We start from the raw sequence: 11,902 nt of genomic DNA, 5'->3' as shown, positions 1-11,902 counted from the left end.
TTTTTCTTTTTTTTTTTTTTTAAGTAGTTGCAAGAATTAACAGAATTTCACCATATCCTTTTTACTACTGGCAACACACTTTAAAGTAATATAAATCTCTGCAGAGAGTGTATTTTCATGGTAACCAACAGCTACAGTTCATGCTGACCCTGCTGCTTTTGTATTGCAATCTAAATGAGATCTACAAAGTTTAAACTATGAGATGCAGGAAATCCAAACTTGTCTGTAACATTGTACATCCCTACTCCAGAGCAGTAAAAGTGCTGCTTCTGGTCACATCAGTGTACCACACATACACCAGCCCCATCCCTGAGTAAAAGGTGTGAAAGGTTTCTAAATGTTCCTTGATTTAAGGGAAACAAGAGTAGTGATGTCACTTCCCCATGCTGAGAAAATGACGGGAACGACAGGTCGAATGAAGTGACAGTGGGACAAAGGAATTAAAGGAATGAAAAAAGGAACGTGTGTCCCTCCCCTCCTCCCGAGGTCTGCATTTTTGAGGGAAAGCAGGTCTAAGGGCAAGGTACAAAATGGTAGAATAGGTCAACAGCGACTCCGATTCGGGTCTCGATCAGAGGACTCGAGGTAAGTGACATCAAACTCAAATTCCCCACGATGTGGCCCAGACAAACTGAAACAATGCCTAAGTTAGACGCTATAAGGAACAGTCACTGTATATATAGAGATAGATAGATAGATAGATAGATAGATAAAAAGATAGATAGATAGATAGATAGATAGATAGACAGATTTTTTTAAGAAATCCCTATAAAGAGGTTCTTGTTTTATTTTTCTTTGCCCTGACTAATTTCTTGGTGATTGTATGCATTTCGTTGTAAACTAAAGAGGCCTGCTATAAAAGGAAAGGAACAAACAGACAAAAAGAAAACTGCTCTCAGTTACTATTGCAAAGTGGCCGCCACGCAGAGCAGGGGCAGAGCCTCCTCCTTTGGCTTGACCTCAGCATCCCCGTGATTGCAAGTGGTGTTTTGCACCTGCCCTGGGGATCGACGGCACTCCCGGGCCTGGGGCTGCACCACAAGGGATGCTCAGTGCCAGAGGGAAAGGCAAAGCCCTGCCTTGCAAAGGACTTGGCCCTGGTGGGAGCCAGCTCCTGTGTGCGTGTGCCCAGGCAGAAGGTGCCACTCGGCATATGGTGAGTGCCACCCTCTGCCTGGATGCCATGTAGACATGAATACATCTCTTTTTTTCCTTTTTTTTTTTTTCTTCCTGGATCTCTTTAAACAACAAATACAAAATGGGTTCGTGTTTCCCCGGGCAAGGAATCTTATACCCTTAATATGGTGCGGGTTTTTGGAGGGGGGAGGACAGGGAGGGACTTATTAAGGGGGGAGGGCAGGGAGAAAGGTAGAAAGAAGGAATTCAGAAGAGACAAAACCAGGGGAAATCAGAAGTGGGTATGAGATCTAGCTAACACCGCACAGGTGAGTCTAAGTTGGCACGTGAAGTATTGCACATCCTACAAAAGCTAAAGCATGGAAGGGGACAATTGTTTGGAAAGAACCAGTTATTTCAGAATTCCTCAGTCTGAAATACAAGCACAGAACTAATACATTCCTATTGCTCCAAATGTATTTTTTTATTATTTTTTTTTTTTAGTGTTAGTTGAATAGATCCAGTCAGTTTAATAGCCCCTGCTTCCTTATTGACCACAAATGTGTATGCGTATGGTTTTACTTGAGATTTCTTTTTTTCTAAGTACATGTGAAGTACAGAAATAGTGGTAAGACTGTGAACTAAAATCTGTAATTCTTTCTATTCCTTTACCATCAAAGCTTAAAAAAAAAACAGGAAACAAAACGAAACAATAAATTGCAAGTGCCCTGAGCAGAGTATATGGAAGATTAAGCAACTTCTCTGAGCAGAAATATTAACAAATAAGCACTAACTAAGCTGTGTGATTGTGAGAAGAAACCCACTCAGCTATTTGGTAGCCCACCGAGAGGTTAATAAAATTCAAGGAAATTCAAAAAAAGTTTCAAGCTATTTAAAACATATTTCAACTTTTTGGTGCACCCCAGAATATGGTATAAAAACAATTCGGTCTGGTGTGAGCTAAATTTCAAGTAACAAGTAACAAGAGTCAAAGATGGAGTTTGGGGTTAACATTTCTTCTCTCAAAGAAAAGCACTGTATTTCAGGGGAGAGGGAAAACAAGACTTTAAAGAAATTTGTTCACTTTAGGTTACTGTGTTTCTAATGACGGACTTTGATTTCCTGTTCTCCCTATGAGTACAGCTTCTTCAAAACTACCTGAAGGATGTGAACTCGCCAACCAAAAATGACGACACGAACGCTTGCTCACAGAGGGCCCGAGTGCAATCCCACTGCAATCCCACTGGGATCTTCCAAGAAGCAGCGACAGGCTTTAGCACTCAGCCCCGACACACTTCATGCTGCACCTCCCCGAGGCTCGTGCAGGAGGTTGGGTGCACAGCACCTCAGAGGATTCGGCCCTACCTGGGGAAAGAAAAGACTGAACGCGTGAATCCCCCGCTCCTACTTGGTTTGTACCAAACTCCTGAAATGTCGCCTTTCCAATGGAAAATGATGCAATTAAAATAACAAATAATAATAATAATAAAAATAATAAAATAACAATAGGTTTGTTTTCAAAACAAACAAACACCTTGCTTACTTATAGAAATGGGTTTTTTTCTGGAAAACTCTCTCAGCAAGTCTGAAGAAAAATTCTCAGAGGTGTCCCAGTAGGACCTGGTTCTGTGTGGCCGATAAGGTAGAAAGACCAAAAATGAACTCTGAAAGGAACGTAACCCTATGAAATGGCCTAGAGCGTAGGCAGGTTAGTGAGTAATTGCTACATTTGTTTATGCTCTTTCAGACCCCCCCACCCCACAACATTATTAGGTAAAAACTGCAGGAATACCACACAAATGATAAACTCAAGATGTGCAAATTGCAAGATTCTTTAAAGTCCATCTTTTTCAAAAACACTGGACAATGATTTTTCCTCTTTCCTTTTTCCTTTCTATTTTTTTTCTTTTTTATTATGTCAGCTCGCATATGCCTTTAACTCTTTCTCAAGCATTAAAGTTTAAAAAGTGCCTCCTATTAAGTAGTCCTTTGTGGACAATGACTGTCACATACTAGTTCAATAATTCACATTCATCCCTTTGAAACCACATTAAAACTTTCAGCATCTTGCCTGTGAGAAAACTTTACATAGTTGCATGTAGTTACAGTGTTGAAGAGATTTGTTTGTTTGTTGTTGTTGCTTTCCGAGCAGATTAAAGTGATATACAGTACGTACTGAGTGTTAGACCAGGATGCTCAGCAATAAAGTGTGAACAGCATTTTAAGTGCTTAAAGACATTCTAGGTTCATCTTCAACAGCAGATTCCTGTGTCACGCACCGCAATTTGAAAAAAGTGGCACCAGTTGTCCATAACCAAGAACTAAAACCAGTACTAGAGTTAAAGACAAAGATTTGCAACCTAACTGCAAACGATGGATGCCTGTGATCTCAAAGGGGCAGTCTGCATCTACCTTGTGGAAGCAAATGTCAATGGCATAACCCGGTCGATTTGTCTAACACTGCACAGAAACAGGAGTGAGCCTGAGCCAGGCGCATCCGCAGAGCCAGAGGCCTCCTCGCACACCCACACACACCCAGCACACCCACACACACCCAGGCACACCCAGGCACACGTACACACCCACCCACCCCCCTCCCTCAAGGGAAACCCTGCGGTCGAGGCTCTGGACAGCCCCGCCGTCGCTGACTCTGGGCAATGGAACTGCACTAGCAAGCAGAAAGGAAATGTGGTGTGGCAGTTTGCTTTAGGAATAAAAATCAGTGCAGTCAGACCCCATGGGGGAAAAATATATATATACATATACACACACACAAATATATATATATATATATATATATATATATATACATACACACACATATATATATATATATATATGTATAGCAGAGCCTTGAGTAAGAGTTGGCTTGTTGTTGAAAACATCAGAGACTGTCTGATCCTTTTCAGTAACACACCCAAGGGTTGGTTGTGTCCTCGGCATCCACCTGGGGTGAGGAAACCTCATCACCGACCCGCCAGAGAGCGGCCGTCCCGCCCTGGGGGCTGGCACGCACCCACACCCACACACACACGCACACGCACCCCATGTTTGACACACACCTCTGCTACAGTTCCCTTCTCCTCACCTCCCCCCAAAAAAACTAGAACAGGAACCAGAACAACAAAACAAACACAAAGCGATGAAAAGAAAACAAAATCACAGCTGGACCCTGTCCTACACGAGGTGTTAGAAAACAGGAGCCATGACAACACATTCATTTCCACTAAGGGTGTGTGAAGCAGATACTGCCCCTTCTGTAGCTCTCGATAAACCTAGTCACTGACAAACACTTGTGGAAAAACATATGCACCAGTCTCCTGCATAATACCAGCTGCAACTATAACAACAAGGTTATAACATAAACCTAAAATAAGATGATAACATGTAAATACTGGGTTATTTAGTCTACAGTACAGTAATCTGGATAAAAATGACAAGGGATAGCCTAATTTCCTTTCCCCAAACAACTTTTACTTTCCTACGTTGGATCGACCTTCAATGCAAATCTTAACCTCCTGAGGAATAAAAGAAGGCTTGGGAAGAGTCAAAGGTGGCTCCTCTTCTGATTTCTCTAGTTTTCGTGTTTCGGGGGCTGACCACCTCCTCTTCCTTGTTGCTGGGGGCTTGCTGGGTTCTGTTTTGGTGAGCAAAGGTGCTGCAGGCAATCCTATTTTGTCCGGAAACTTCAGTTCACCGTTCTCAGCTAACATCTGTGCGCTTCCCTGATTAATCCCGTTTTCCTGCTCCGCATACCTGTGTCTACTTCCAGCTAGACTGTCATTCTTTGAATGCTTCAGCAAGATACTAGCTGAGTCCATGGGCTGGCCCTTTTTAATAGAGCCGTTCTTCAGGTTCTTGAGTGTGAGCGATATGCAGACGTCCCCCACTGAGAGTTTGGAGCACGGCAAATCAAAGAGCTGGTTGGTTCTTTCAGGGCAGCACGATGACCAGCCTTGTCCAAATACAAAAAAAGGGTATTCTACCAAGACTTCCACGCTGACCTGCAAAAAGAGACGGGACAACACAGGAAGACAGAGGGAGAGAGAGGGGAGAGCATGAGATCACTCCATGAGCCCTCACACATGTGCAGTGCTTGCCACAGGGGAGAGGGATAAAGCTGGAATTGCAAAGGCGATGTTCAGTTTCTGCAAAATCAGAATATTGGTCACCAGACTTCACGCCAGCTCTTGTCACCCAGCTCTTAATACTTTCTCTGAGCTCAGTATTTCATACAACAAACTTCATCAGGAATCAAGCTTTACCTTTATCCAGCCATTCAGACAGGCGTAAGAGTTGAAACAGCTTCAATGTCTGGCCAACTGTTTCCTACCATCCCCTTGTGGTACCTAGAACTGTAATTTAAATCTAAAGACCCTTTCCAACCAGAGGATGGCTCAAGAGAAGCTCTCAGCTCTGACATATGATTTCCTAAGTGATCACAGGAATGTCATCCTGACCTCTGTCTGAACAAGCACTCACTGAGCAGTGTGAAAGGGTGAAGGTACTCTGATTGTCAGGGGAAGGCCACGAGCACACACAAAGTTGTAGCCATTAAGAGCAGCAAGTGAGAGCCTGCCTTCCCCCAGCAGTCTGTTACCAGTCCAGTTTCTTCCCTTCTCACACATGGTCTTCCACTCTGCTGCAGAGTTTATCTCCTGCACTTCCTCAGGGAGGTGGTCATCTTTCCTCCTCCTGTGGTTCCCCTTTCCCTCTGCTTCACCCCACTTTAAAGACACATCTGGTTAGGAATCCTACCTAACCATCTTATGGGGAGCTGCCATGGCCAGAACAGACCAACAGCAGGTGCCTCCTGCTCCCTGACCTTGCAAATGCTGGGCCTTGAGGCCCCAACATGATAAAAAACACCTGATAAAACCATGATAAAATACCCACTTATCTTTGCACGTGGTAGCAGTCCAGCACTCACTGCAGGCTCAAACACTTGATGTGGACTCATGTGATTCTCAACCCATGGGGCTGACACCCCCCCTCCCCAGCCCACTACAGAGAGAGCAGGAAATTCTGACTAATACTTCTTTAAAACTTGGCACGTGCTTTTAACTGCTGCCTGTCACATCAGTAAGAGGCTGGCTTGTGCTGGAGACAGATACCCACTGCTCTGCTCCCACAGGCCTCGTGTCCTCTGGAGCTCTTGTCAGGCATGGGGGCACAATCCCACTCTGATGGTGTAACCCTAATTTGGTAGGGGCAAAAGGGTAGGAGATCACCTGAGTACATGTGCTCACCGCATTTCTGAGCCATTCAGCAGCCACAGACTGCACCAGCTGCCTGGAGAGTCTTCCCTCTCCAGGACCACAGACTCACTTAAAAGGAAGATCACAGCAGGCTTGTGAAACCACCTCTCACCCCTGGAACGAGTAACTCTGTCACACCCAGCATGGCTTTGCACCATTAAAAATGCATTTTGACACAGAAGCAGTTTGAGATGCACACTGCACTCCAGAGTTCCAACACATCTGTTCATAATGTTACGTGTGAGCCTTGGGATGGAGTTGCACGGTCTGTCTGTCTCACAGAAGAGGCTGGGCTCTATGGAAGCACAGCCCCCAGCAGCCCTGCCCCTTCCCTGCTAGCAGTGCCACCCCCACAGCTGCTCTCCCTGCAAGCAGGGCCCCTGGTAGTGCCCCTCACACCCCACCAGCTCCACAGCCCTTTTGGGCAACAAGACTTGCTCAGGAATGTCTGACAGCTCAGAGATAGAAGCTCCAGAAGCAGGAAGCCAATGATTCCCACCGGATGTTGACGGTGCCTCTGACTACGTGCATGCCATGCACTAGCAGCCATAAACTGCTGTTTATGGAGGGTTGATTCTGTTGGAAAAACCTAATTGAGTCTATAAATATATGCTATGCACTTCTGCAATTAGGCCAGTGGATAACACTGCATCCATTATCCTGCCACTCCACCTGCCCAACGCAGTAAGCCACTGTACACGGAATTTCAAAAGGAGCAGTTTAGAAGTGTAAGATACTACATCAATTTTTGTCATGCTAAACCTTTTCCAACCAGAACTATTTGCCAACAAACTACACACGCTGCAGTAGTGGAAAGGGACCTGACCTGAGCCCTGGTTTAAGCTCTGAACTATGGAGAAATTGGGGTGAGGTAACCATGAAAGCCCCAGCCCTTCATGCCACTGGATAGAAACACTCCAGCATGAGGATTTGCAGAAATACTTGCCCAGAGCTTGGGATCCTATTCCACACATATGCATCTCAGTTTATCTGGAGTCTAATCAGGAGAAGTAATGAGTACCCAGAATCTCCCATGGACTTACATGGAAGCTGCTGTCTACACAAGAACTGTAGGCTGTCTCCAAGCATGCATCATCTGGTGGACAAAGCTTTCTCCTTTATATTGCTTTTTGTCACATCTTCCTGCTTGCCTGCTCATTTTTTTCTTTCCTTTTCTACTTTTCCATCCCTGTCAGAAGCTATTTGTATCTATGGGAATCATACTTGGTTGTGTGCATCATCCTCACCAACACACAAGTTCCTTTTGATGTCAACACATTTCCACCACACATTATGCTTTTTTTTTAAATGTAGTATCCAAAACACTTGCCTGAAGAGTTGATCACTGAAACACATACCGGAATTGGTGGTGGTGATCATGAATAACACCAAAGATGGTGGAATGCTAGAATCCCCATGATCTAGTCACACAAGTGCATGTACCACTTTTGATTTGAAATGGGGAAATTCCCTCATGGATTATGAAGCCCTGTTTGAGCTGTCTGCTTCTGGATTCAGCTAAGGAGGGATTTGAGGCAACCATCCTCTAAAAACAAGTTTAAGAACTTTGAAGTGTGAAAGTTCAGTAAAAACACCCCCACAAAATTTTTTCTGACCACTGCATTAAAAGACAAACCCCTTTATTTTAAAAACTTCCCTCCAACCCCCCAGTATTTGCCACAATTATTATAGGAGAGAAGAGAATTTGGAACTTTTCTACCTACTAGTAAGAGGATAAAGTAAGAAACAAAACATGTTGATTCCTCTCAAAGCATACTCAGGCTCCATGGCAAGCTAAGTAAGTTATTATTTCTATTTGTTAACACTGACTAGTGAAAGCAGCCAAAACTCTTCAGTGCAGCCACTGAAAACTGAAACTTTCTATAACTCTTTGTAATTTTTATTTTTCAGCCAAACTCAGTAGGCAAGACAGGCTTAAGACAGCTTAAGAAATCCCATCTGGAGCTGGAATACTTATACTAGGGGCTGGAAGATCTGATGCCCAGGAAACACCCTTCCCATCACTGAGAAACACAACTTTAGTTTTGGGCCTCGCTGCTGCAACCAAAATAACAAGCACGAAAGCAAAAGGTGCCTAATGAAAGTGGTTCATGTGAACAATATTTTAATAAATGTAAACATGCATTTTCCAATAAAGTGTTTTTCTCCATAATGCTATTAAAATGTGATGAAACTAGGAGTGGCAGGTTGGAAACAAAGAGAAGGAAGCAGTTCTGGAAACAATGTGCAATTAAGCAGCAGAGCTCTCCACTGAAGGCCTTGCTTTGGGTGCTGAAAGGCTTCTCGGGCCCAAAAAACAACTGGGTGAATTCACAGAATAGAAGCCCTCCTCCTCACAGAGAGAAGCCTCTGCAGTGCCCTGCTCCCACACAACCTCCCCTAGTCAGAAACTTCAGCACTTCTACTGTTCCCCCTGCACTCCGATGCCTTCACAAGAGTGGATTTCCTGTGAGAGAGTTCTGGGGCTGTAGGCAGCACCTCGTGCTGTGGAACCACTCTCCAGAGCAGGCTCTGCCTGGGCACCCCCAGGGCTGCATGTACCCCAGTTCAGTCCCCTGTTCTGTGGCAAAGGCAGGCAGGGCTGGAACGGCAGGGGCTGCCTGCTGCTCCCTGCAGTCACGCAATGCCGTCATTTCCCAGGAGAAGCCGCCTCTCCTCCAGCAGACCACAGGCTGCCGCCTTCATCACATGAGCTCTGTCATCTGCTGCACTCCCAGAGCTCAGGAACGTGAGGACAGACCACAGCCACCCATCACTTGTAGACAAAAGGACTTACTGTCCTGTGACCAGGGGACACAGAGATCACATGAGGGGAAGGCTGGCAGAGATCTCTATCTGCAGCAATGAACTGAGTCAACATCTCTTTCTGTGTCTGTTACAGTGACAAAGATAATGAAAAGGGGAGCTCAAAGAAAAAGTAACCATTTGTGTGTGCATTGAAAGATGTAAGGGGAAAACTGAACTAGATGATGGCCTAAAAACAGATGCACTAAACTAAACTAGTTAGGGCTAATAGCTGCATGCTCTAATGGGACTTTCCCATCTCTAGTGGTGTTGATTCCGGTTTGGTTTTGCTGTTTGTTTTTTTTTTAAAAAAAAGGGAAATTAAGAACTGCATACTCATCTTTTCCATTTAATCTATACTTTAGAAATTATTAGGAACTGAAGTGTAGCATTTCAGAGAACTTATTTTGCATAGCCTGTGTGCTTTGACCTCAACATCAAGGGAGGTGAATTACTTGCTTCTGTGTTCTCCTGGCAGCAAAAGGATAGACAGGTGATGAAATTCTATAACACATAATTGTAATTCTACAATTCTATAATACATAATCATGGTGAAATTCTTATTACAAAAATAATATATGGTATTCCAAAGAGATGTAGATCCATGGGTCTTGTCTTCTAGGTGCCTTGAATGCACAGGAGCAGCAGCTGGACTTTATGTTCTAGCCCAGTTGATACTTGACTTGTTAATCCAGAGTTGGGATGCTGTGAAATGGAAACCTACATCCTTCCAGGGGTCAAGACAGTTAGTTCATTTATTTTAGTTACTAAGGCCTTCAGGTGTGTTGATTTTCCTCTAGGTTTCCATACCTGGAAGAAGGATGGATTTTCTAGGTGACTGGAAGACTGGAAAAGCAGGGATGACCCCTTTCTGCCTAGGTGCTGTGCTGGGGAGGGCCAGCTGTGGGCTGGCAGTGACACGACACAAGAGTAGCTGCCCTGTTTACATGACAGGGGTATATGCTCAGCTGAAAATAACCTCCTACCTCTGTCCCTCAACTGGTGAGAAAATTAGCTAGTGTTTGCACAGAGCTTGAAAATACAGATTCATCAATATTATAATGACTTCCCAGCGATCCCTGGGAGGAGTAAGTAAGTGAGCCAAAGCTAATGATAACAACCCTATTTCTGTATGGCACTTACTCTTTACAAGTTACCCTCCCTTGGTAATACCACTCGAAAAGCTCTCTCCCTGCAGAAGCATGTATGCAAGTGAAAGTCAATTGTAATGAAATACTTTGTGGAGCTGCACTACACACACAGCTCTATCCCCGTGCACTCCAGAGTCAAGAGCTCCATTTCAGCACGGCAGCACCACAGTGCTGGAGCTCAGAGCAGCTCCACAAAGTACTGCTCTTTCAGAGAGAAGACTAAGCCTCTTCACACAGGCAATTTTCTAAGGAGTAATGACTGCTGCACACCTGCAAATAAGGCTGAATGCTTCCAGAGCACCACGGCAGGCTAAGGGTGAGGTCAGAGACTTCAAGCAGGTAGAAATGCACCCGCTCTCTCTCCTTCTCTCCCCGCTCCCCAAAGCAAAGGAAAACCAGCAGTAGTGTCTGCTAGGCAGGGACACAGCTGATCTGGGAAGAGACCCAAGTCCTGGAATCTGCAGGAAACCTAAATTAAACCCTCGTTCTAATCATATCTCTACATGACTCGCCCTCCATTCTGGAAGCATCCCCGGTGGGAAACACAGCTGGGGAGCATTTCGGCTGCGATGATGTCAGCCTGCTCCCGATAGGCTTCTCTGTAAGGTGACACTGCTGGGTGAGACCCGTGTGCCAGGCCCTGGATGTGCAGAGCCTCGGACTTGCTCCCTTTCTGCCAGAGGATGGCACTCCACCCCCTGCAAAAGAGCAGCTCTTCCCGGGACCGCAGTCCCTTGCCTGCCTTGACAGGGCTGTGACCGAGACATGACACAAACGCTATCTGCTCATTTGTACCCCTTCTTCTGTGCAGACACTGATGGCCTGGCTGCAGGCAGAGAAATGTGTGCAAGATGAAAATTGCAGAGTGGAGATTGCTAGTTTTGAAATCTCATTATTCAAGGCACCATGGCAAATTATAGTAACTGGTCCTTATCCAAGGACAGTTCCTCTAACCTGAGATGCACCAAAATACAGTTAAGCAGTGGGGAAAAAAATCGAGTCTCTATACTGGAAGCACGAGAGGCTCAACTTCAATCAGCTGCGCAGATGCAGGCCCATGCATGAACAAACCCACACAGGGAATCTGCCTGTTTGACTTGAGAAGGAGGACATGCCACATGTAGTGATTCACCGTGTGTGTACTCTTGAGGAAGGACAGGCCACAGGCTGCTGAGACTGTAAGAAATTTTCTGTATGATCTGCTACTCAGTACCATCACTGTTTGCTTTCCTCCTCCAAACCATCAGCCTGAGGTGTGTTCCTACCTGTGCCCAGTTCCTCTCATTCTCCTTCTCTCTCATTCTGCTTCTCCAGTGCTGAGGCTGCAGCATCAGAGGTGCAGATGGTGGAGCTCACAGCACTCACACCAAAACAAAAAGATTTGCAGCAGGATTACCTAAACTGAGTACCTCCAGGAAGCCAAATGCTACACAGTACATCTGAACTTTTCAGCATCAACCAACAGAATCTAAATTGCTCAGAAAATGGATCAAAAACATCAGGATAATGCTTTCAAAACAATATCCACTTGTTCTCAACCTAAAAACACCTCTGGAAAGTTACAGGTTTTCT

The 11,902-nt window shown here is 45.0% G+C and overlaps 1 protein-coding gene across 5 annotated transcripts in view; it reads right to left on the bottom strand.

The window, feature by feature from the left end:
* The window catches only part of ATXN1 (ataxin 1), a 160,151-nt gene continuing 148,249 nt past the window's right edge, over nt 1–11,902 (bottom strand). For all 5 annotated transcript variants that reach the window (XM_054285416.1, XM_054285415.1, XM_054285413.1 and 2 more), the window contains one exon: nt 1–5,120. In XM_054285416.1, the coding sequence (XP_054141391.1) occupies nt 4,590–5,120 (531 nt within the window). In that variant the 3' untranslated portion in view covers nt 1–4,589. The remainder of the gene's footprint in view (nt 5,121–11,902) is intronic.

This window comes from Melozone crissalis, unplaced genomic scaffold, assembly GCF_028551555.1.
Source record: "Melozone crissalis strain CALT ecotype California unplaced genomic scaffold, PUWL_Pcris_2 ptg000042l_1, whole genome shotgun sequence".
Classification (NCBI taxonomy): domain Eukaryota; kingdom Metazoa; phylum Chordata; class Aves; order Passeriformes; family Passerellidae; genus Melozone; species Melozone crissalis.
The sequence above is the reverse complement of the archived record's forward strand: the minus strand, read 5'-3'. Positions and strand labels throughout refer to the sequence as shown.